Genomic DNA, 24,600 nt, shown 5'->3' on the forward strand with positions numbered 1-24,600 from the left:
TGTAACCAACTCAGTATTCTCATTAAATGCGGTCAACACTCATTTTGGAAATTTAAAACAATAAGTTTGTCTTTTCAGAATACCTTGCACTGACAGGAGACTCAAGAACCAGATTAGGAAATACAAAAAAGGGAAACAGTTTGAGTGAGCAAAAATGTGAGGGGAGGGAGAAATAAAATAATGACATCATTTAGTAAATTACATTCTTCTGTTCTTAATGAACACCGAGTAGTTAGAGTCAGGGCCGCTGCTCCTTTAACTAGTGTTCATCACAACCTGGTCATGAGGTCAACGTCTCATTATCTTACATCCAGCTTAAGACGGGAGAGCCACAAATCCAGTTGCAGACCTAAATAAAAGATGATATTTGAGTCTACGCCCAACAAATGCATATTTTATTTGTATAAAAATGTCCTCTAGCATCCATCCAAGTAAAGAGTACTTACTCAATGTTGTTTTTCAGCTGATTCACAGTGCGCTTGTCCAGGTAACGGCAGAAGAGAGTGAGCAGGTTGGAGGGCAGGAGGAGCGGCTCCACCAGGGAACACTGGGACAGCTGTCCCGCCACCTGGAATATTGTGTCCGTCCTAAAAGACAACAGGAACCAGAGTCAAGATCTTTACAAGGATGATTAACATGATCTCCCATTCGCCTTAAGATCACTACCAGGTCTCAAAGTCGCCGATGCTGGGCTCCAACGGGACGCCCGAGGACAGCAGCTTCTCTCCATGGGACAGGAGAGCGTACAGCAGGGACAGTCCAAACTGAGCGGGACAGATCGACAAATCACAAGAGTTCCACGGGAAAGACAGAAATTAAAAAAACAATGGACACCCGAGAGCACAGACCTTGTTCTGACATGCCAGAATGAGGGGCTCCGATGTCGTTAGAGACTCAGATGTCAGATTGTTGAGAACAACGATGAGTTGACTGAACGTCAGGCCTCCAATCACATTTCGAAGAGGCGGGTAGAGCACTGGAAGGGTCTGAAGAAATAATCGTACATTACTCAAAACATGCATGGAAACTGGATGAGGTCGAATATTTGTAATCATTTATATAAACCTTTCAGCATATTGTAATGCAAGTGGTCCAAGAGAACTAGACTCTTGGCTTTAATTTCCTTTTTAACAGTGTTTTAGCATGAAAATTAATTCATAACCTTTTGAATGCCGTGTAGCAAATCTATACAAATTCTAAAAAAAAGGCACATTGAACCACGGAGAGCAGACTCCCACCTCTTCTGGATCTCTGCTCATCAGCGTAGGAAGGTTAGAGGTCACAATGCTCAAGACTTTCAGTGCAGTTTCATGTTTCAGAAACGGGAACAGACGGGCGAGGAGCTTTTTGCCTTTTGAGACCAGCAGGAAAGGAAGAAACTCCACGCCTGAATCTCTACATCAAAACATTAGAGGAAAGTCAACAGCCATCAAATGTTTACCTCAGATAGTCCAAAGCCAGACAACTATTTGAAATCTCACTTGACATATTTTAAACACATGCTTGACTTCTTGATAATGTGTGCATAACTCACAGGGGATTGTGATGTTGCAGTTCGGAGTAGATGTACTCCACTTTCCCCTGGGATTTCGCAATCAATTTGGTTTCTTCCGCTTCAGTCAAAACGGTATTTTTCACCCTCGCCATCTCCTCGACCTCCAACAGAACCATGAACAACTGCAGGGACGAAGGTGTGACCGTGTGTTCACGAAGGTAGATAAAATGCATCTCGTCGAGTCATCAGCAGGTACCTTTTCTATTTTGCTCAAGACCTCCAACCGCTGTTGTCTGATGTCTTGTTGTTCCTGTAATGTGGAAAAAGGTCGCAATATCAGGGAAGGCAGTTCAAAACATCTCCAAGATGCCCAAAATGGTCTGAAAAAACAGCGCTACCTCAAGTGGACCCCGAGTATGGACCGAATGAACCGCACTGATGGCTCGGCGAGGGGAGTAGCATGTGGACACAGCAACTTGACCCAGAGAGCCTTCAATGTGCACCACTGGAAGAGCAACGCAAAGGGGGGAACCAGTTTCAGCAAATTAAATGGCAAATAATCTATTCCAATAGCATGAAAATACGACGAGAAGACACCTGGTGCATAGACGTCGGTTTTCGTGATGTAAGGCGTGGTAAGCTTGGTCGTCTCCCTCTTGCTCCTGATGCCCAGCTCTTCCTCCGCCATCTTCGCTTCTTTTCGTCGATAGAACTCCTGTGACAAAGTTTCAGTTCATTAGCCGTGAAAAGCTTGGTCTTTGTCATATAGCAAGGGTTAAGTTACTCATTTGTGCCCGTAGGTAGACTCGGTTTGCAACAGAAAGAGAGGAATCCATCTCGACACATAGTTTGCTTGGCTTAAAAAGAGACAATGCACAACGAAGACACCGAAGCAAAGACCTCTCACCTGGTAGTAGTAGTCCTCATGGTACGGGTTCTCACTTTGCAGCTGAATCATCTGCAGCCGGATGATCCATTCCTTCTCTTTAGCCGTCATGAGATTACAGTAAGGATCCCAGTCCTCAGATTTTCTACAAACGGGTCATTTTGTTCTATAAATAATCAGCAAGTTCCCTTTTCATAACACAGACAAAAAGTAAAATCTGAATATAAACCAACAAGCTCACATGCACCAACCTGCACGGCTTTGCCAACAAAGCAAGAGTTAGCTCAGATTAAAACACACATACGGGAAGTGTGACTTCATTTTCTATTCAGATAGACACTCCACCAAATCTTTACATAGGTAGTCGTTTGCTTCTGTATGAATCTTAAACACAACTCTTTTAAGCGATGTAGGACCAACCTTTGGAATATGTGCTGCTTTTGACCAAGAAGTCGTTTATGTTGAGGATGCAGCTGGGTGACGAGGCCGGGGTTCCTGTGGGTCAGACAACGTCACATGTATATATTCAAGAGTAAAAACGCACATTTGTCATGATGCTAAATGAACGGATAATTTGAATGCATGCAAAACGTTTTACACAGATACAATAATGAGTTCTCACTAAAGAAGATTGGAGATTAAAATAAACCCTGATTTGTCCTTTCCATTTAAAGTTTAATAATGATACACTACTGCACAGTTCATCAAGAATGTGATACTAGCTTTATTGTCTCGTCACAATTTAGTCTTTATTCAAATTTGTCAACGGTTTTCTTGTTTTAATTCATTTCTATCCATTTGCAGTTAACTTTCCCTTTCAGAAGCAGATTGTGAGTCTGCAGCCTTTCATATCAAAGCAGGTCATGTTTAAGACTCAGTTCATTTACATGAAAGATCAGATTTTGGGATCTACAGCTGCATCTTTTATCTTCATAAAAGATCAGCTATCAATCCCTTTAACTTTACTTCGTGAATACAAATATTGTATGAAATCTATTAATTTATTCAATGAAGTTTTATTTACTCATGAGGGATGAACAAGACCTCCTTGTAGACCCCTACTCACCTGAAATGCTGCATCGGATTAGACGAGGGGCTGTAGACGGGAGACGGTCTTGGTGAGTCGGCACCAAAGCGAAGGTGCATCATCTTCGAAGTCAGAGGCTGAGGACTGGAGGGGCAAGGCTGACTTGTAGGAAACATGAAGCCCCCTGTCTGCGCAAGAAATAATGTCACACAAGTAGATTTACTCGACTCTGAATACATTTAAAATTGGATTTAATGGACCAGAGCAGGTTTAATTAATTATGGCATCAACCTGATTGTAATGTTGCCGTGGGGTTAGCGGTTGACGTGAAAAGATGGGTGATGCTGGCAACATGGACGGATGAAGCATGGACGCATGGATCTGATAGAAAAAGCAAATATTTAGTGAAAGACTGCATAAGCAAAAAGGGAAGAGTTTTACATTTTAGGAAATAAATGTACTTTCTTGTAGATATTCAGAGGACTTTCATTTATGTAGAGCACATGTGTAGATGGTGCTTCAACCAATCAACTTAGCATCAAGATTTGAACTAGAGGGATACCGTTAGCCTGGCTCTGTTCCAACAGAATCTAAAGCTCAGTGATTTACATTTTATACTAGATTAGTTTGATCTCCAAACAAACTTTAATGTTTTAACCCAATAAAACTACAATGTGAATGAACTGAAGCCTTAAACGATTTATATTACTGAGTTTTGCAGCTTTATATCAATATTGATATCAAACACTATGCAATAAAAAAAAATTGTTTAAAAGGTTGCACTACTCCTTTAACCCTTGTGTTGCCTTCGGGTCAATTTGACCCGATTCAATGTTTCACCCTCCTGTCGCCTTCGGGTCAATATGACCCGATTCAATGTTTAACCCTCCTGTTACCTTTATATTTACTAACATATTTTACCCTTGAGGTCAATATGACCCCTGCTATTAAAATCTCCAGAAAATTATTAGAATTAATATTGTTTTCCAAGTTTAAGTGTGAGGTACTTTATGTTTGTTTGTTGACTCCCGAAAGAACACCGACATTAAACATTGAATCGGGTCAAATTGACCCGAAGGCGACAGGAGGGTTAAAGAAACACTTATCCTATGAAGTGAATCCTTCACCTGGTTGGGGCCTCTTTGGCCAAACTGACTTCTGATGAAGGATCCTCTGGGCTCCCCCCTCCTGCCCCTGAAGGAAGAGACAGGATATGGCAAATCCAGGAAGTTGGCGTTCAGGCGTTGACCTCCTCCTCTGTGACCATCAATCACACAGACGACAGCACTGTCCTATAAAACAGAATGAAATAACACAACTGCATGTTTAAGTAATGCATTGTCATACAGATTATAACATGCGTTACTTGGGATCTTAACCTGAAGTATTGATTCTGAGACTCTTCGAGTCTTTCTGAAGGAGGGCGACATGTACTGAAGGGGAAAAAACAAAAAAAACATCAAATAGCGAAGGAAACATGAGCCGTGTGAGCAAAGTCACAAATGGTTGTTGCTTACTTCATCTTCTAAAGTCTTCTGGAACACGGCATTCCCAATTTCCACTATGGCCCCGTCAAGAGTCTTTGAAGCAGAAACAGATAAGAATGAAGACTAGCTGCCATGAGGTGCAAACAGCAAAATAAACCACACAGTAAACTGATTAACTTGGATGAACAAAAGAGTAAGAAGTGTATAAGTTATACTGACAGCAGACCAAAACAAACTAGAAAAAAAGTAAAGATTTTAAAAAACAAGAGTAAAACTATTACGCATTTCAGGCATAATAATAATACCAGTGCCTGATAGAAATTAAGTGATATTGAGCACAAGAAAATACACTACATTGTACATTATATATTAAAAAGTAATATTGCCCATGATATCGAAATGTTATATTGCCTCGTGTTAAAAGTTATATTGCACATGATATGGATATTATTGTTCTCCCAATTACTCTTCATCACCTTGAGGCTCGGTCGCCCCTCCACTGTCCTCATCACAGCCGGGTCTTCAAACATCTGGCACCTGCCCAGCCCTCCTCTCTGCCCCCTGAATCTGCCACGCTGCCCTGGGGGAAACCGGGGCAGATACTGTGGACTCCGTCTGGGAGGAGAGTGGGAGCTGAGGCGGGGTGATGGTTTGGGATCTGTTGGAGGTGGCGGTGTTGGTGACGGAGGTAGAGGAGGAGGAGGTTCTTTAAACTCAAGCCGACTGCTGTTGGGGTCCTCTGTGGTCCCTTGTGCGTCGAAATCTACAACAGATGCGTGTAGAAAACAGTTTGAGGGAAGCTTTCATCTTTAATACTGTAAAATGTATATTCTTTGGCATAAATAAAGCAATATATATATATATACGACCCAGTTGGGAAATAATGGAAACGGTCTGGGGAGTTGCACGTCTATACACACCCAGCCGGTTGTCTTTACTGTTTTTAATGTGTTGTACGGCGACCTTGAAAGGCACCTTATAAAATAACTGTATTATTATTACCCATTCCAAAGGTCTCCTCGTTGTAGACGTTTTTCTCCTCGTCGTCCTCAGCCATGGCCTGCAGAAGCCCGCAGTCCATGTCGTCCTCTCCATCACTCCAGGCCTCTCCATTCTCAGGCCACTGAGGCGGAGACACGTTTTCAGCCTCCTGCGAGGACGAAATATAGCAGGACTGTGAAGACAAAGAGGCACCAAACAGAAACATTCAAACAATACAGGAACAATAACTCCTGGGTAGAAAAACATCACTGCATCCCACTTATTTCTACACAAATATGGTTTTCACACCCATTGGTGTAATATTACTAGAATAGGTTAGTAAATAGACGTATGTAACCCGGCTCTTCATAAGTACACATGGCATGCAATGAATACCCGATTAGCTCGTTAGCACGCAGAGTTACGTCATGCAGCTCTCGCAATACAACAATATTCACACATTCATAAGCAGCCAAATAATAACAACTTACTTTTTGCTGTTCTGTGTCATTCATTGTGTATTTTAGATTGTTTTGTTGTTTATTTCTTTCACACTTGACGCCGGCGGGTCTCGGAGACTTTCTTCCTGCTACAAGGTGACCTGCTTTATCTCGTGCTGCTCATTAACCGTTAAGTGAACTCACCTGTGCGCCGCAGAGGCGGCGTGCGCACGTGCAGCCCGCTGCGCATCAGCTGGACTCGACTGATTATTTGAATCTTTCATTTAATTAATTTTTTTAATGTTCAAGAGTTTATACTTGATCTACTTTTCCTTTCCTCTTCTAAAACCTGGACACGTCTAGGATGGGGTTGATTTTAAAATAGTGACGCTCGCGCTCTGAGCAGTGAGCGAACACTGACACCTAGCGGTCAAACTTTATATATTTATTTTGTGCAGCGTCCACATTTGTAGGCTCCATATTAATCTCTACGACACGTATACAATACAATCCGGTCACATATATATTATTATAATGCACAAGTGGATGAAGATGATCAATTTAATGGATGGTTAGTTCTATCATGTCAAATGGAGAAAACGTAACAGGAAAAAAATTTAATTATCTGTTTCCCCCGAGACAAATGAGACACATCTTAAAGGTTAACAAATGTCTATCCGTCAAATGAATTTCTTCCTACTAACTGACCATTGAAAAAAGTTTCTTCTGCATATATCAATCGTAAAACGTCATGTCAGCTTTTATTTGAGGATTTCTTTCATCCCCAATTGTAAAACATGATGGTATTTGAACTGCTTTGGACTTCGTATGAAAAGAATGTTATAAAAAAATGTAGAGCTAGCTTTATGTCATGAATCCAATGTCAGAAATTAACAACGCCCCGAGTTTACCTCTCTGCATTTTCATGTATGTACATCCATGTCCTCTTCTTTTTTAAACTTCTTTTGCATTTCTTCACTTGGCATATGTCGACTGACTAATGTCTTTGTTCTATGTTCTTAACAGACAATATTTATGTACTGAATTTTTTTTTTTTTAGCTTGGTATAATTCTCTCACATTTCACAGTTGATTCTTTTATTCATTCATCGAGGAAACAGCATAACAATTGTTTTCTCCTTTATTTCATTCTTTGGAATTGTTTTTTGGCAAATTGCATAGAGCAACAGTGACGGTATAATGCAAAATATATGCCGTTAAACATATGATAGCTTACACAAAACATACAGCATATAGCAGTCAGCAGACGATATAGAAATGCAATTGCAGTGGCACTTTTTGCAATAAAAAGCAAATATATTAAAGGGGATTTTTTTTGCACAAGTCCTTCACTGAAACAGTACATTTGCTCTAAATGTACTGTTTCTTTTCTACCTTTGGCAAAAGATTTCAATTTTCAATATTCAATTTGAATCAATACAGTATTCATACATGACAAAATCATTTGGCATCCTTTTGTATTAGTCGAACCAATGCTAGAGTTGTATTTCACACTGCAAGTCAAAATGCATTCCACATTTATGTGAAATAAACTGAAATTAATTGGGTTGGATGATTCTCTGTTGTTCCTCCTCCGCGCCCTATCAACTCCGTAATTCTTCAAACCAAGAAAGAGACCAGCTCCACCCTCGTTCCCACAATAAAAAACAAACAAATCGAGAACTCAGAGTCAGACAGGTTTTTCACTTGGCGATACAGAGGAGGAGCGGGAGGCAAAGTCCTGTTTGCGTCCTCAACCGAAGAGTTTGATGAAGCAGGGGTGGCAGTAGGGCTTGTTCTCCTGCTCCTTGAAGCAGCCTTTGCTCAGGGGCTTCAGGCAGAAGTGACACACGAGGTGATGGGGGTGGAACTTGGCCCCCATGGCGGTGACGCAGCGGCCCAAGATCGGCTGCTGGCAGGCCTGACACATGCTGCCGCGGGACTGGTGGTAGTGGGCCTCGCACAGCGGCTGACCGTCGTTTTCGAAGAAGCTGCCGTTGACGAAGGGGCTGTAGCACTCCTGAGGAAGAGGGAGAGGAAGAGGGAGAGAGAGAGAGAGACAGTCAGATTTAGGCACAGCAGAGAGCGCTGACTCACGCCACTGTTATTAGAGACTTGCCTTGGGAATTGACAACTTTCTCATGACATCATCCAAACTTATTTTTAGTTTTTAAAAACTTTTTTTTTTTGCATGGTACTTTTACAGAGAGCCCTCCTCACACAGATACACACATCATGCCATCCCAACTCTGATGGGCCGGTCACTGAGCAGCGTGACTGTATCGGTCGTCAGTTAAGTGCCTTCCTCGAGGGACGTTGCGCTCAGAAACGCCCCATTCCTGTCCCTAATATTTTGGAAAGACGGACATCTTTCACATTGTATTTCTTCATTTAAATAACTGCTCAAAGATCTTTGTGAATTTAATATTTCTACATTGGCAAATGGGCTTCATAAAACGTCTTTCTAATCTTCCGTCGTCCACTTAAAGCGCTTTACACCCATTCACACACACAGACGTACTAATGGACATACCGGGTGCCAACTTACCCATTAGAATTTAATATAATCGTTCACGCACACTCACACAGTCTTTGGCAGCGATTTGGGGTTTCATATCTTGGCGGACGGTTCAACATTCGGACGGAAGGAGTCGGGGATTGAACCTCCAATCGTCCCACAGCTGCCCCCATAAGGTCCAGTGCCCAGCAATGTAATTAATCAATATTAATTGACAAGATTCCTTACATTGTATTTCTAATTACATTTGTGTATTTTCTTTTCCTAAATACAGTCAAACTGAGTAAAACAATTAGATCAGCCTTAAATTACACAGATGGACTACAGATGAAAAATAGCGTCTTGGTTAACTCTGGCACATTTACTGAAATGTTTTTATTAATGTGCACTGTCCCTTATTAAATAAACCCAGTAAAAAGATAATTACAAAAATTACCTCAACATAAGCAATATGTGTGGAGTCATATAATGTAATAATCCTTATAAACCAGCCAAATTATCCTCAGTGTCTATGGCCCAGACCGTGTGCATTGGTGATGACCCAAGGATTAATGTAAAGGTACTCTGTGTTGTTGTTTTACCTCTAGTAGCGTTGCAGTGAAGATTTTTTTTTATGAATGGGTCCCCGTCTCATGCAAAACGTATGAGGATCCGCGGATCAAGCAACGGGCCGACAGCAGCAATAAAGACATCTCTCAAGTAAACATTGATTTAACCCTCCTGTTACCTTTCGGGTCAATTTGACCCCATTCAATGTTTAACGTCGGTGTTCTTTGGGGTCAATTTGACCCCAGGCTGTTTTTCACTGTGTCAAACATATAAGAAATATCAACCTTTTCATATATTTAAAGGGCTATTTAGGTAGTCAACAAACACACATAAAGTACCTCACACTTAAACTTGGGAAACAATATTAATTCTAATAATTTTCTGGAGGTTTTAATTGCTGGGGTCAAATTGACCCCGAGGGTAAAATATGTTAGTAAATGTAAAGGTAACAGGAGGGTTAAACAACACTAGTTTCAAAAAGCACCAAAAAAACCAGCTGCAGATGTTTAAAGAGGAAATAAATACATTCGACACAAAACTTGAGGGATACAGATTGAATGCAAACATCACGTTTGTGAGTGAGCCGGCCCTCCAGCCCCACAGAGAGAAACACTCACTCGACACACGAAGCACTGCGGGTGCCAGAGAGAGTTGAGGGCTGAGATGTAGTTTTCCAGGATGGGCTGGCTGCAGCCTTGACAGCGGGAGGCAAACAGAGTCAAGAAGCACTGCTGGCAGTACTGCTGCCCCTCGCGGTCGTGGAAACCTGCGGAAGATGAACCGTCAGTTTGACTCAGTTCAAAAAGTCTCTTTGATAAATGTCTGATTCACTGGAAGAAAAGAAAAAACGCCGTGTGAAACTTTTCCATGTGACTCGACTCTGTGGAACATTCATTTGTTTTAAGTGGTTTAAGGTTCCACTCATGTGAGTTTTTAAAGGCTGACGGTATTCTTTGTTTGTTGTTTGCTTAACATTTGGCCTTTTTCATGCCAAGGATTGAGTATTTCTCCTGAATCCTTGGCAGGGTAATACTGGCTTTAGAACAGAACATTAATTCTCCTTTGAAAACCATACAAATTAAAGTTTTTTACGGGGGTTAGCAGTTTAAAGCAACGTTACAGAGCCCACAGCGGTCACACAGCCAATCCATGCAAACTGATTTATAGCTAGAACAAACTCTACGACAGATTATAACCTTTAAATGAAGGTCATGCGGTGGTTTTTAGGGCTGTTTGTAAGTGCAACCCCTCTGGAGTTTATTGTGAAGAGTTGTGTGTTGAACCCAGACAGGATGCAGTGTGTGCCGCCCATTACCTTCCTCCCCGAACGCCCGGCTGCACTTCACACAGCAGAAGCACTCCGGGTGCCAGTTCTTATCCAGAGCGGTGACCATTTTCTGAACGACAAGAAGAATGAAAGGTCAAACGGCGTCAGGTGGGCCGGGGCAATCGAGCCGATCGCGTCGAGCGAAGCGTCCCTCACGTTCAAAATGGGCTTGTTGCATTGCGCGCAGTGAGGGGAGAAGAGGGTGAAGTAGTCCGACTCGCAGTACGGCCGGCCGTCCTTCTCAAAGAAGTTGCGACTGCCTAACTCTGTCTCGCACTCGGTGCACACAAAGTGCTCCGGGTGCCACACCTTCCCAAGAGCCGTGACCACCTGCGAGAGGACACAGTGAAAGCTCCATTAATGATCGCCATCCTTCGACGATTACAGTAACGCTCATGTCCAACCTCGTGATAAAAGCCCAATTTAATGTTAATACAACCGAGTTGTTGCAAGCGTAACCCTATTATTCCCTTTGGGGTCAATTTGACTCCATTCAATGTTTGACGTCTCTAAAAAAATTATTGATATAATTTTTTTTGCTTCATATTTCATGACTTTTCCTAATTTATTGGGGACAACTGGGAAAACATAAAATGTACATGATGATATGTTTTCAATGTCCTGAACACAACTTGTACGCATCGGTGTTCTTTGGGGTCAATTTGACCCCAGGCTGTTTTTCACTGTGTAAAACATATAAGAAATATCAACTTTTTTATTTATTTAAAGGGCTGTTTAGGTAGTCAGAAAACAAACATAAAGTGACACTTAAACTTGGGAAACAATATTAATTCTAATCATTTTCTGGAGGTTTTAACTGCTGGGGTCAAAAAGGGTAAAAGATGTTATACATCTGAAGGTCACCGGAGGGTTAATGCAGTTGTGTGTGTGTGTGTGTGTGTGTGTGAGTCTTATTCTGATTACTCACCTGTCCTACAACCGGCTTTTGACAAGCCGAACAGTTTCCTTTGGAGGAAGTCTGAACTCCTTGTCGGCTCAGGTCCGACTGAAGCAGCCCCAGCATGCTGTCCAATGAGCCGCCGGAAGAGGCCTGCGGTGGGGGGGTGGGCTGCTGCGGCGCCGTTACCACTGGAGTGACCGGCACAGCCGGCTGAAGAAGAAGAAGAGAGACAAGTGACGGATGGCACACGTGTCTTTGGAATTAGAATTCTCCCGGAGTTTATCGTTAGTCTACATTTGGTTTGAAGTGAATTGCCGTAAGAGGCTTTTAAACGTCCAGATATGAGGCTGAGCGAGACACGGCCACCACACATGGAGCGTGTTCGGGAAAAGAGAAAGAGGGAAATGCGGAGGAAGTGAGGGTGGGAACAGACAAATTATTTTGTGAGAGAAATAGCCGTAGTCACATACACACATTTTTGTCGCTCGATATTTTTTAACAAGAGTTCTTGCTACGTAGTCGGTATGCTCACATAATGATGTTTAGCAGGTAGAAATTTACATTTACTTCGTTTAAATCACTTCTTAAAACCCATTTTTATAGAACAGCTTTTAAGTGATCTCGTCCTTTTTTGCAGAACTTTGGTTCCCCTAATTTAGTTTGTCTGTTTTTTAAAGAATTTTTTTGTTTTTATTTTAATATATATTTTTTAATGTTATATTTGTTTCTCACTATTCCATTTGTTTTGCCTTGACTCTCTGTAGAGCACTTTTGTAAACATTGTTTTTAAAGGTGCTATATAAATTTAATTATTATTATTATTATTTACTCGTGAGCACTTCACACAAAGTGCAGTAGAACATGTGTTGCTTGTTTTGCTGAAGAACAAAAGTATAAAATATCACAACAATCCATCATGTCGTGGTTGGAAAATGTCATAATAATTTTATATTCGTTTTAAAGCGGTCGACATTTTGTAAAATACCGCAAATCCAAACTGTGAAGATTCTCCAATGGAGAAAAGCTCCTTTTTAACACTCAGTGTTCCCGTGACCTCACGCTCACGCTTGTTTATAACTCACAGCTGGACGGCACACTGGGAACAAACACACGTCAGCTCACATGCTAGCAGACAGACTCCCTGAGAAGGGGAATGACCGGATTATGTTCCGTACCAAACGCACATCTATAACCTTATGACTTTCAGCTATGTGAAGATTTTTTTGAGGCTGGAAAATAGCTTCACCGAGACTAATTTAACGTCCCGGGGCTCTATGCGGTGACTGATTTACGTAACAGTGAAGTCATCGTGAAGTCAAGTGAACGGCGTTGTGAACCCCCCCCCCCCCATGAATCAGCATGAGCTGTTAAAGCAGTGGGAATGATGGGAGGAGAAATAAAACCAGCATGTTCTTGGGGTCTCTTTTCGAGCACAATTTGATTTACACCCAAAATAAAATGTATTTTGGTCATTGTTGTGCTCTTACTGTGCTCTGGACCCTGAAGTCGGACAGAGAAGCCATCAGCTTGTCCAGCTCCAGTGTAGCCGATGTCGCCGAAGGCTTCGCAGAGCTAGAATAAACAACACAGGTCTTGTTTGAATCAACCCACAATTACACGTTTTCGTCAGATTTTACTTGTATACAACACGAGTTATCAGAGTGGGACTTTGTGAACATTGCTGACAACATATTGATGGCTGTTAGAGTACAACTATTACAACAAGCCATCTATCTTTAACCTGCATGAAACAGATCTCCTTTTGGAGCTAATCAAGACGTTCACTTCCTCATATCGCGCTGAAAATCATGATCGTGAATAAGTTTAGTCAAAACGCTATCTCTCTGTATATGTTGCAAACAAAATTCACAATTTTGCAAATTATGTAAATGCTTGCTCTGTATCCGGTATTTATATTGCACCTGAGTTTCTCTGCATGAAGTAGTTTGCCTTCATTAGAATTGCGGTGAACTCTGGCGATTTCTTTAGATTTGACTAAATTGAATGGGTTTGGTACCTGGAGGAGGAGCTTGTGACCTTATCCTTGATCTTGTCCCTTTCATCTTTCTTAGAAGAAGGGAACTGGGCCAGGATCTCATCTGAGGACAAAAACAAGATCGTATAAAGGAAAACATTCAACTCAGAGTTCTAATCAGAGCCCAGGGACATAAAACACACACACAGGTTGGTACCTGTGATGTTAAACTGGGTGGCATTCAGCTCCTGTAACAGATGGTCCAGTTCACTCAGACCTCCTCCCAGCAGCGAGGAGGAGGAGAAGGCCGGAGGAGGATCCGTTGTCCTTGGAGACCGCGGTTTACACACTGTGCTGTAAGAAAGGCAAAATAGGTGGTGTCCCAAATTAACACGGATCATAAAGCATCCGGTGACTCCTGCGGTCGGCTTCCTCATGGTCACTTCATGACTCATAGGTGACTCTTCAACTTTGTCCATTCGGAAATGACTCATAGAATACGCGGAATATCTCATCCGTCCCTAGCGGTGCTTTAAAGTCCAAACACACTAAATGATTATTATTATTATTATTATTTGACATGCAAACACAACGAGAGTGAGTCACTTCCGATGTCAAATCTGAAGAACTTCTATTCACAGAAACAGCCTGATCATCGGAGTGCATGGTGCCTTTGTGTCACTGATAATTTGTGTGTGATTACACCGTGTAAAACAGAGAGTTACCTGTATAATTTGTCTGGGTTGGAGTTTTGGGAAGACTTCATTGCTGCAGAAACCGTCTGGGAGACAAAGCAGAAGGGACAAATCAGAGTCCGCGGTGGAAAAACGTCACTGGACCTCCCCCTGGCGGCTCGTGGTCTACCTGCTGCGGGGTGTAGGCGGGCGGAGGCGGCCGCGTCTGGGTGGACTCTTTGGTATCAGGTTCATCGCTCTGCGGAGGTTCAGAGGTGAGCAGGACGGGACACCGAGCCAGAGGAGAGCCGGTGGTCTCCAGATCGGCGAGGAGGGCATCTGTGAGGGCGGGAGGGAAAAGAAACTGATGCAACAGCGTGAACATCGCGATGAAAGTCGGGTTAGATTTACAAGTTAGCTTCAGATTGGTTCGTGATGACAATTAAAGACACTCAACTCCCCCATAATGCATCTCTTTATCTTAATGAATGCCCATGAGAGTGTTATCAGTTTGTTTACACAGCATGAATGGGAAATAGAAAGATGTGAATTAAGAAATATCATTATTTGTCTTTTTTCTTTTAAACATGCAGATGTTAGACGGATGAAATGAAGGGAAGTAAATGGAGGACACGGTGAAACATGCAGGTGTTAGACAGGTGATATGAAGGGAAGTAAATGGAGGACACGGTGAAACATGCAGGTGTTAGACAGGTGATATGAAGGGAAGTAAATGGAGGACACGATGAAACATGCAGGTGTTAGACAGGTGATATGAAGGGAAGTAAATGGAGGACACGATGAAACATGCAGGTGTTAGACAGGTGATATGAAGGGAAGTAAATGGAGGACACGATGAAACATGCAGGTGTTAGACAGGTGATATGAAGGGAAGTAAATGGAGGACACGGTGAAACATGCAGGTGTTAGACAGGCGATATGAAGGGAAGTAAATGGAGGACATGATGAAACATGCAGGTGTTAGACAGGTGATATGAAGGGAAGTAAATGGAGGACACGATGAAACATGCAGATGTTAGACAGGCGATATGAAGGGAAGTAAATGGCGGACACGATGAAACATGCAGGTGTTAGACAGGCGATATGAAGGGAAGTAAATGGAGGACACGATGAAACATGCAGATGTTAGACAGGTGATATGAAGGGAAGTAAATGGAGGACACGATGAAACATGCAGGTGTTAGACAGGCGATATGAAGGGAAGTAAATGGAGGACACGATGAAACATGCAGATGTTAGACAGGTGATATGAAGGGAAGTAAATGGAGGACACGGTGAAACATGCAGGTGTTAGACAGGCGATATGAAGGGAAGTAAATGGAGGACATGATGAAACATGCAGGTGTTAGACAGGTGATATGAAGGGAAGTAAATGGAGGACACGATGAAACATGCAGATGTTAGACAGGCGATATGAAGGGAAGTAAATGGCGGACATGATGAAACATACAGGTGTTAGACAGGCGATATGAAGGGAAGTAAATGGAGGACACGATGAAACATGCAGGTGTTAGACAGGTGATATGAAGGGAAGTAAATGGAGGACACGGTGAAACATGCAGGTGTTAGACAGGTGATATGAAGGGAAGTAAATGGAGGACACGGTGAAACATGCAGGTGTTAGACAGGTGATATGAAGGGAAGTAAATGGAGGACACGGTGAAACATGCAGGTGTTAGACAGGTGATATGAAGGGAAGTAAATGGAGGACACGATGAAACATGCAGGTGTTAGACAGGTGATATGAAGGGAAGTAAATGGAGGACACGGTGAAACATGCAGATGTTAGACAGGTGATATGAAGGGAAGTAAATGGAGGACACGGTGAAACATGCAGGTGTTAGACAGGTGATATGAAGGGAAGTAAATGGAGGACACGATGAAACATGCAGGTGTTAGACAGGTGATCTGAAGGGAAGTAAATGGAGGACACAGTGAAACATGCAGATGTTAGACAGGTGATATGAAGGGAAGTAAATGGAGGACACGGTGAAACATGCAGGTGTTAGACAGGTGATATGAAGGGAAGTAAATGGAGGACACGATGAAACATGCAGGTGTTAGACAGGCGATATGAAGGGAAGTAAATGGAGGACACAGTGAAACATGCAGGTGTTAGACAGGTGATATGAAGGGAAGTAAATGGCGTCCGGGCGGACACAATGAAACATGCAAACACCAGCTCAGGCAGTTACGTACCAAACACAACAATACGCGGACTGAGAGGGTAGTTAGGCGGCTCAGGCACTCCTAAGGACAGACAGACAGCCTGTGTGACCAATCAGACAGCAGCAGCATATCAGGCCACACATCAGACACGACCCGGAGGACAACGAGCGTCTTCAGGCACCAATCAGTCCGAGGGCCAGGCGGTTCGAGACGTTTGCGTAACCCAGAGATAATCCATCGACGCGGCGAAGTTATTAGAGCGCACACAAACTTATCCAAGACATGCCAGGATTGAAAGGAAGCAGAGGAGGAAGAGTGTTTAGCAACTGATATCTAACTCCACTCCACCCCATCTCACTCGAGCTGCACAGAAACTAAACTTCCTCGAGGATTAGCGGCTGCCTGTAGTCCATGTACGTGCAACTGAAGGCCACGGTTTGTAAAAAAAGTGGGACAATTCACCCTCAAATAAAAAATACTACTTTTTTCCCTGAATCTAAAGTGCTTCCACAGACCAACCGCCATACACATGGACAGGAAACACAGTTCTATACATAAAACTGCCCAGTAAGGTCTGTGTATTATCTTGAGGTCATGGATGTTGAGTTTTTCAAATGTTTTATTTTTGTTGGCACTTTGACCACCACAAGAAAAATGCCATACAATCCCATTATATCGGAGAGAAGGCAGACTCCTCTACGGCCAATAGATCACCATCACTCGGCAACTCGCACCAAAACAATCTAATACGATAAATAGTATGACGGGTGAGAGGAAAACATGTTAAAATGTGTTAATGTGTAAAACATGGAGGAGGAGCCTATTATTGTGTTTGGGAGTCAAAGAAAATAATGGCATTTTGGAAAGAAGTGAAACAGTGGATCCAAGACCATGAGTTGTTGATGTTTAAGTTTGGTTTAATTTCTTCAGTTCTACCACCAGTTGGAGTAAAATAAGTTGAATGCTTCCATCATTTAATCATCTTTTAAATCTCTTTGGACCTCTCTGCCCGCTGGTACAAGGATTCACACGCTGCTCACTGCAGCCGGCATTCTATCAGTTAATAATATCCAGTAAATAAACATCTTAACAATTGCAGAAGTACCCTCGGGGCACAAGTACCTCTGGTTGGGAATCACTGATTTACTGCGAGATACTTTTCAGTAAGAATCTGGCATAAAACCGTAAGTGGTTACAGCTCGAGCTTTTTTAATAAGGTGCTGTCCCTCGTTAAAAAGCTTTAACTACAACCGTGTGCTGAAGACCTCGTCTCTCCATACGCACCCGTTCCCTTTGCTTTGGTTTGTTTTGGTTACGGCGTGTTAAATACTCGTTGTAGATCATGTTTCCAACGTCCGGAATGAATCTTTGGGAGCGCCCCGGTGGTTCACCGTACGGACACGCGCCTCACCGGGGGTCGAGGGTCAAGGCCGGCGAAATGACTCGTCTGTCTCTCTCGCCATCGAATATAGCAGCCGCAAACAAATCTTTTTTTCAAAGGAGGAATCTCTGAAACCTCGGGTTCTGCCAGCCTCCGTCGACTGACATCACGAACGCTCGACGGACGCTCGATCCGACCGATGAAACGTGTTTGGTGATCAGTTCCGTGAGGCGGCGAACAAACGCCAATTCAACCCGCATTAGTTCATCCCTGCGGTCACCTCTGCCACAGATGAGTCACACATCTGGTACGACCATGTGGTGAGAAACGTGTGCATTTACTTCTGGCCCTGGCTGCTGTGTGTGTGTGTGTGTCTCACGCACACACTTTTACAGACTGATCTGCTCATATAAGGAGCTGAACTTCTCTCAATGGGAATTGTGACCATATTTAGAGCTGCCCGTCGACTTGTTTGTCTTGGCCGACGGCGCCTCGAACGAGCGGTCTCTCTCACAGGAAAGCCTCGGCGGATCCAAAACCTAAACGCACAACATTATTAGACAACGGCGTAAACAGAGCGTCCCGAACATGGCCACCGCCTGACTGACGCTGAGCCAGTCGCCCGGGAACTCCGGGTCTCTCTTTCTCTCTCTCGCTCTCTTTCTCTCTCCGTGTGCAATCCGATCCAGATGTGCCCAGATGTGTTTGGCTACATCTAGCCATTCCTTTCGGGAATTGCTTGTAAAGCACAAATCCCCTAATTCTGTAGTGGATACTGGGTTTTTGAAAAAAAAGAGCCTTTTTTTTATTTTCATTGAACTTTGTGGTGTGTTTTTTTAGTTTTTTTAAGTAGCAGCGTGGCTCTGGGCTATTTCTGGGCCTTTTCCGACACACAAAGAGTGAGCTTCTCGTCATGTTGTTTGGAGAAAAGAGAAGAAATCCTCCTCTGACATCTTCTTCGATGCTCCCAGACACCGGTCCCAACCCCGTTTGATGTTCTCCGATTGGAATGAATACCTCTGTTGAGTGTTGTGTGGCTTCTCTGCCTCCTTGACTCGTTAATATGAATGTATGGGAAAGCCCGCCGCGGATCCCTTTTAATCTAATTTACAAAGAATTGATTGAATTTGCAGGAAATGCACAAAGCCCTCAATGGCGGCCGGGCGGACCGAGTCATGTAGCACCAGTTCTCGTGGTACCTGTGTGAGTGTGTGTGTGTGCGTTTGCTTAAAAAGGTAAACACAATTCTGCCCCAAAAAAACACTTTTTAAACCTCAGAGGACGGGAAGCACGCTGGAGGGAGAATCATAGGGAGAAGGATAACACCCTAAGGAAAATAGAAAAATGTACTCACTGTTCTGACATAGAAGTTGTATGATATTTATATTTAAGGATGTTTTATAGCTTTTTCTCTGTCTTCACATATTATGAGAGACAATAAAATCCCATTTTCATCACAACCCACTACAGGAAATTCTACTCCACTGGGAATGCCACAATGAACAGAGTTTATTTCCTCTGTGAGGTTCGGGGCACACCAGCCCTTCCCCAAAGATCCCCTGAAAGATATCTGGACATGCAGCAGGAGAACAGCAGGAACACTTACCCAGGTCGTCCATGATGTGCTTTCAGCCGACTGTTTCCCTCTTTGTGTGACACAATAGGGACGCGGACCGCATTCAGAAGTAGTGATGGACGCGTATCAAAGCCCGCAGGAGAGAGCGGTGCGCCTGCTATTGTCTGCGCGCTCCTGAATAACTTCTTAAGACACCGTTATCCGCCAAGAGAGGAGGAGGAGGAGGAGGAAGAAGATGAGGAGGAGGAGGAGGAAGAGGAGGGCGTCCCGTTTCTTTTTTTCTTCCTACACGGCTCTCTTCCTGTGTAATGCCGAGCAGGACCTCAGGCTGGAAGAAGGCGTAATAAAATAAATGTGGTTACCAACCCCGCGTTCCCCGCACACGCGACGACGTCATCCCGGACATTCCTCGTCCATATTTGGGAGAGGAACATTCGGGAGTCTCGTTGGCGTCGCGAGCTGCACAAACCTGCGACCTGGACGTCCCGCTGCGACGTCGTAGGCCTGAAGCTGTACGTGAATCCCAAAGTGCGGCGCGATGTCTCTGCGCCTCGCGGGAGGATCGACACTCGAGGGGCGGCGCCGCCTCGCTCCGAGAAGGAGTTTGGAGACGCGCAGGCTCCACGCGTCATTTCTACTATGTTCATGTTTTATACCGGCCCACCGCCAGCACCGTTATACAGATTAGTGTGAAGCTAAGCAATTATCTGACCTTTTGGAGGAAGAAATTACATCCAATTGTGCCTTTTTACGCATAACAGCCCATCACCCACGAGGGGGTTCCTTTACGGCTGGTATGAACAGTAACATTACACTATATATCACTGTGAGTTTAATGTGAGCATGTTTTAAGAAATACATGAAATAAAAGTGTATCCTCTCAACTGTTTATGGCTCTTATTGCCTTTTTTTAAAGTACCAATTAAGTGGAGAACACGCTGCACAGCACCAGATGGCAGCAGCTTCATTACATTTTGCAGAGACCCCCCCCCCCCCCCAGGTTTGCTGTCTGCCAGTGAGTTTGTTGTGAGCACAATATAAGAAGATAAACAACATTCTGACACAACACATATATTCAAAGACAACACGGTGGCGGTGCATCTCCACAGAGTAATTTGCAATTAATGTGAATACCAAAACACAACCGCCACAGTGGACCGGAGACTTTTGGGGACCCTGCAGCGCCGGAGAGGGTGGGGGACATCATTGGTTTGTTTTGACTATTCACTGATAAACTCCTTGACTTTAGAGGTGGCAGAACAACAACAACATACCATTTGTCTTTGAAAAAAGCCCAAAGTGTGTCCTTTTGCACTGAAGACGTTATGACATCACAGTAAGAAAAGCACATGTGTAATAAATTCAGCTATAATTGAGCTTCCTTTCGTACCTCCAGATTTAGGGTCCTGGTGCCGTGCATGCGGGACTCATCGTCCCCCCCCCCCTTGTTGGGATACTTAAATAGAGCAAAGCCAGTTAATGGTATTAGTTGTAGTGTGTATCCTACTATTCCCCGACTACCAAATGTCTGCTGTGATTAAGCCCGGTAGCTACAGCCCTGCACTAACTTCTTCAAACCACCACTTCTATTTATCTTTAAAATGTTAATGTAAGCCTGCATTTAAAATTAAAATAAAAATCAGCCAGCAGTGTAAAAAACAAAACAGGAAAAACTTTTAATTATGCAAGCTCACAGTTACAGGAAATGTTTGTGTGATCCGGGGAAGGTGCCACATTGATGTTGGGGACATGTGGTGATGTACGCATTTATCCAAAACGTAGGTTTTAACGCCAGAATACCCTCCCCCCGTGTTTCCTGCGTGCCACAGACAGAATGTCCTTTGACCAAAATAAAAATCCCTCTGTTGTCCAAGAGGTACCCGCCTTTGGTCTCAGTGCATGAAACATACGACGAAGAACTGACAAGTAAAACATACTGAAAAAACAAAATGATGACACAAAACTACAGAGAATTATTATAAAGACTTTCTTTCCTGGTATGAAATCAAATCAGAAATGTACAACAAAACTGGGAGAATCACACCAAGGAAACTTTTCGGTTTAAGGTTTATCCGTTTCAGTGAAAATAAAGCCTTTGTTTTGAATTTTCTTCATGCAGTTCGCCGATTCAGACACCCGACTCCTTACTTATGCATGTTACTTCTAGAGCACTGTGACGCACAACTACGCTTCCACCGTTTCCAAAATATTAATGACAATAATTATAATAACTCATGCACACGCACAATCATACCCTCCAAACCAACATTTTCACTCAAGAAGTTTTAGCCAGTTGGTGCTTAAGAGCAAAGTCAAGGAGCAGAACCGCATGTGATGTGGAAACTATAAAGAGTTTGTTTAAAAAAATGTTTTGTGAAGCAAATTGGGGGAGATGCTGGGATGATAGCATGGCGGTAACATTGATAGGCTCGGTTACCTATAATGTCCCCTTCCATCAACTGAAATGATATTACATTATCCTCCAGTGCTACTTCTCCACTGCAGTTAATCCACACACACCCACTTCCATCCTTCCATCCATTGCTCGTTTCCTCTCCCTGTTATCACTGCACGGCGTGCTCGTTGCCAGTGCTACCGGAGTCCTGAGGCTTCATCACATCGGGGAGATCTGGGGGGCTGGAGAAGGCCTCGATGTGGAGCTGTTCGAACATCTCATCTGAGGGGCAGAGGTCAAAAGAAAACATGAGCTCCAATCAAGACAGCAGAGTTAAATGCGTTATAAATATGATGTTGTAAATAACCATTGACTGTGACGCGTCTGTCTTGGTGGATACTCCGAAACTGAAGGGCAAGAACTACTGTGGTTAATGTTTTTTAATCAATGCGATTGGTCACACGCAAGCTGGAGTATTTCCTCTCTGGAACCAGTGATAACCTTGTGAGGATTTTTGGCATATCAACAATAGAATCGGATTGATTTTATAAAGTCTGGACAGAGACAAAATTCCCATGGGCTATAATCTGTGTGAATCATATTTAAAATTGCATTCATAGACATGTTTGAGTTAAATTAAAATCGAATCTCTAGAGATACTTCTCAGCTTCAAATAACATTTTAAATAGGCTGTGTTTATTTATTTTATCCCTAATGTAGTCTTACATTGTAAACACACCTATTTGGAAACATGCATCCATGTATACAGATCTTGGGAGACTAAATGGGATTAATGCAGATGAACTTGCACAAAGTGCAAACTATTCTCAACAATCACACAATGAATTACTGACATTCAACTAAACTGAAAAAAGAAGTCCAAAACAAGACTTATTTAGTAATTCCCCACCCTGAAAAGCTGAGTTTCGTAGAGAAGCAGAAAGACAGTAAATACTCAATAATCCTCTAAAATCCCCCTAATATGAGCACCTCAAATTACTGCCTGGCGCTGTCGTCCTCAGCCAACAAGACATGTTGCAGTTCACATCCATGCATGTCCAAAATGTAATCACTTCATAATTTGACCTTTAACCACCAAAATCTAATCGGGTCAATCTTGAGTGGGAGAAAAAGAGGGAAAAAGCCAAATTTGAAGAAAGGCTCAAGATGTCATCACGATAACGGGATGGCCGTGAGGTCAGAGGGACCTTGACCTGTCCGTTAAAACATCTAATCAGTTTATAAATAAGTCCAGGTGGACGTTTGTGCCAAATTTACACAAATTGCCTCGAGGCGTTCCCGAGATATTGTATTCACGAGAATTGACCGGACACACGGACAACCCGAAAACACAGCGCCTGTGCCTGAAACTGACGCATACAAAACTAATAATCTCAGATCCTTAAGATTCTGAACGCACCATTTACGCGGAAGGCCAGACCAACTGTACCCGGAGCTTGAGGTCTGGCAGTCTGGTTGGTGAAGCCACAGTCTCCAAGAGTTTTGCTGTCCTCTAGCGACTGGTCATCCTGCGGGTCAAATGTTGAAAATGTCACAGGATCCACTACTCGCCGAATATGTATGAATTTGAGTCAATGAATTTTGAGACAGTGTGCAAGACATATTGATGTAAGACAAGTTACATGCAATTAGTGCCACCTAGACAGAACTGGGATGCTGTCAGATATGCGACTGGACATAATTGCTGAGCCGTGAACTCACTTTGTACAGCCTCTGGTCTTCAGGTGGTCTCTTAAGAATACCTTCAACAATACGCTTCAGCTCATAGACAGTGGTAGACTCCTTGGCATCTGTAAAGATCGTGGTCTTGTGACGCCTGATCATTAAGAACACGTCCTGGGGGAAAGCAGATATAGAAATATAGGATTAAAAACACGGTGTGTGTATTTTAACTTGAAGATAGTTTGCAAGTTTGAAATTGGTGCTCGATATTTCCTCTCAGATTAGAATAGCATAACATAGCTTTTGGATGATTATGTGTCTCCTCTAATCACCTTTTTAGTTGATTAAACTTCTCAGTAGACCATGTTAGCCGTGATAAGTGTCCATATGACAAATGCTTATTGCACACGACTAAACTGTCACAACGTTAGACTAAGCTAGTGTTGTTGGCGAAGCCTTTTAAGGGAAGTAAAGCCGTTAGTTGGTTGATATGTTAATATACCAGGCATGGTTTTTGGCTCGGATACAGAAGTAGTGACACTGCTGCCAAGTCGTTGATTCGTGAGACAACGTGAGCAACAATCAGCGAGCAGTGTGCAAGGAGCTAACGCGACATTAGCCGATACGAACGAGCCTCGAGATGTTTTAAAGCCGGTTAAATGACATTTAAATTAATATACACTGTCCTCCAGGTGTGACGACGACAGCCTGGCCTAACTGGGTTAGTCGGATAACGTTACATCACTTCCAAGGTTAGCCAAGCTCAGATAAGTTACCTCTCGTGATAGCTAGCTCATCCGTCGCTAGCGATGGACGGGAAGGCTAAGCTAACGTAGGGAACTTAGCACAGTTAGCTTGCTAGCAAACACAAACGGAAACAAACATGCCCACAACCGTCGGTACCGGTCGGTACCACGAGCGCGAATACACCCGAAGGGAGCGACAAGCATGTACTCAGTGTTTGTATCTCGACATCAATCGAAAAGGATCGATAATAATAATAAAGTTACCATTTCTAGTGCTCAGCTAGCCAGTCGCGCCAGCAGAAGCCCAGACTGCACCGCTTGCGGAAACTGCGTAACTCAGATCAGCTTTCGGTATTCACGGAAGTAAAGT

General features: G+C 43.2%; 3 protein-coding genes across 5 annotated transcripts; all 3 read right to left on the reverse strand.

Moving 5' to 3' along the window:
* Positions 1-315: 315 nt before the first annotated feature.
* patl2 (PAT1 homolog 2) lies at positions 316-6,416 on the reverse strand. The gene is made up of 19 exons (XM_056430577.1): positions 6,368-6,416; positions 5,898-6,045; positions 5,372-5,658; positions 4,926-4,988; positions 4,788-4,841; positions 4,536-4,700; positions 3,700-3,789; positions 3,448-3,596; positions 2,802-2,876; positions 2,403-2,526; positions 2,093-2,210; positions 1,894-2,000; positions 1,752-1,805; positions 1,535-1,677; positions 1,239-1,395; positions 849-986; positions 667-764; positions 447-587; positions 316-349 (listed from the first exon to the last, which is right to left on the reverse strand). Exons 1-19 carry the CDS (start codon positions 6,389-6,391, stop codon positions 316-318), a joined length of 2,169 nt encoding a protein of 722 aa, XP_056286552.1. The 5' UTR covers positions 6,392-6,416.
* A 1,022-nt stretch (positions 6,417-7,438) lies between these two features.
* Positions 7,439-20,173, reverse strand: LOC130204073 (transforming growth factor beta-1-induced transcript 1 protein-like). 3 transcript variants are annotated; one of them, XM_056430581.1, is made up of 12 exons: positions 19,437-20,173; positions 16,480-16,530; positions 14,450-14,598; positions 14,311-14,366; positions 13,803-13,939; positions 13,628-13,709; positions 13,098-13,182; positions 11,638-11,820; positions 10,866-11,039; positions 10,698-10,779; positions 10,000-10,148; positions 7,439-8,335 (listed from the first exon to the last, which is right to left on the reverse strand). In XM_056430581.1, the coding sequence occupies exons 1-12, from the start codon at positions 19,447-19,449 to the stop codon at positions 8,069-8,071; spliced, it is 1,428 nt and encodes a 475-aa protein (XP_056286556.1). In that variant the 5' UTR covers positions 19,450-20,173; the 3' UTR covers positions 7,439-8,068. The 3 variants fall into 3 exon arrangements, with proteins under 3 accessions (XP_056286556.1, XP_056286555.1, XP_056286557.1); XM_056430580.1 differs by lacking the exon at positions 19,437-20,173 and adding an exon at positions 18,111-18,457 and having other exon boundaries at positions 14,450-14,623; XM_056430582.1 differs by lacking the exon at positions 16,480-16,530 and having other exon boundaries at positions 19,437-20,170.
* Positions 20,174-21,058: 885 nt separating this feature from the next.
* Positions 21,059-24,583, reverse strand: LOC130204091 (elongin-B-like). Its single transcript, XM_056430608.1, has 4 exons — positions 24,495-24,583; positions 23,524-23,658; positions 23,222-23,330; positions 21,059-22,083 (listed from the first exon to the last, which is right to left on the reverse strand). Exons 1-4 carry the CDS (start codon positions 24,495-24,497, stop codon positions 21,971-21,973), a joined length of 360 nt encoding a protein of 119 aa, XP_056286583.1. The 5' UTR covers positions 24,498-24,583; the 3' UTR covers positions 21,059-21,970.
* Between the last annotated feature and the right edge of the window lie 17 nt (positions 24,584-24,600).

This window comes from Pseudoliparis swirei, chromosome 13 (genome assembly GCF_029220125.1).
Source record: "Pseudoliparis swirei isolate HS2019 ecotype Mariana Trench chromosome 13, NWPU_hadal_v1, whole genome shotgun sequence".
Taxonomy (NCBI): domain Eukaryota; kingdom Metazoa; phylum Chordata; class Actinopteri; order Perciformes; family Liparidae; genus Pseudoliparis; species Pseudoliparis swirei.

Bases quoted from the DNA above. Each gene is read 5' to 3' on its own strand.
- patl2 (XM_056430577.1), bottom strand. From the start codon at position 6,391: ATGAATGACACAGAACAGCAAAAA. The intron at 5,659-5,897 runs GTAATAATAATA...CATCTGTTGTAG, and splicing joins CGAGGAGACCTTTGGAATGG to ATTTCGACGCACAAGGGACC. The intron at 3,790-4,535 runs GTGAAGGATTCA...TTTTTCTATCAG, and splicing joins GCCAAAGAGGCCCCAACCAG to ATCCATGCGTCCATGCTTCA.
- LOC130204073 (XM_056430580.1), bottom strand. From the start codon at position 18,167: ATGCACACGTTTCTCACCACATGGTCGTACCAGATGTGTGACTCATCT. The intron at 11,821-13,097 runs GTAAGAGCACAA...CTTCTTCTTCAG, and splicing joins ACTTCAGGGTCCAGAGCACA to CCGGCTGTGCCGGTCACTCC. The intron at 11,040-11,637 runs GTGAGTAATCAG...GTCCTCTCGCAG, and splicing joins AAAAGCCGGTTGTAGGACAG to GTGGTCACGGCTCTTGGGAA.
- LOC130204091 (XM_056430608.1), bottom strand. The intron at 23,331-23,523 runs GTGAGTTCACGG...TTTGACCCGCAG, and splicing joins AAGACCAGAGGCTGTACAAA to GATGACCAGTCGCTAGAGGA. The intron at 22,084-23,221 runs GTGCGTTCAGAA...TCTGCCCCTCAG, and splicing joins TCTGGCCTTCCGCGTAAATG to ATGAGATGTTCGAACAGCTC.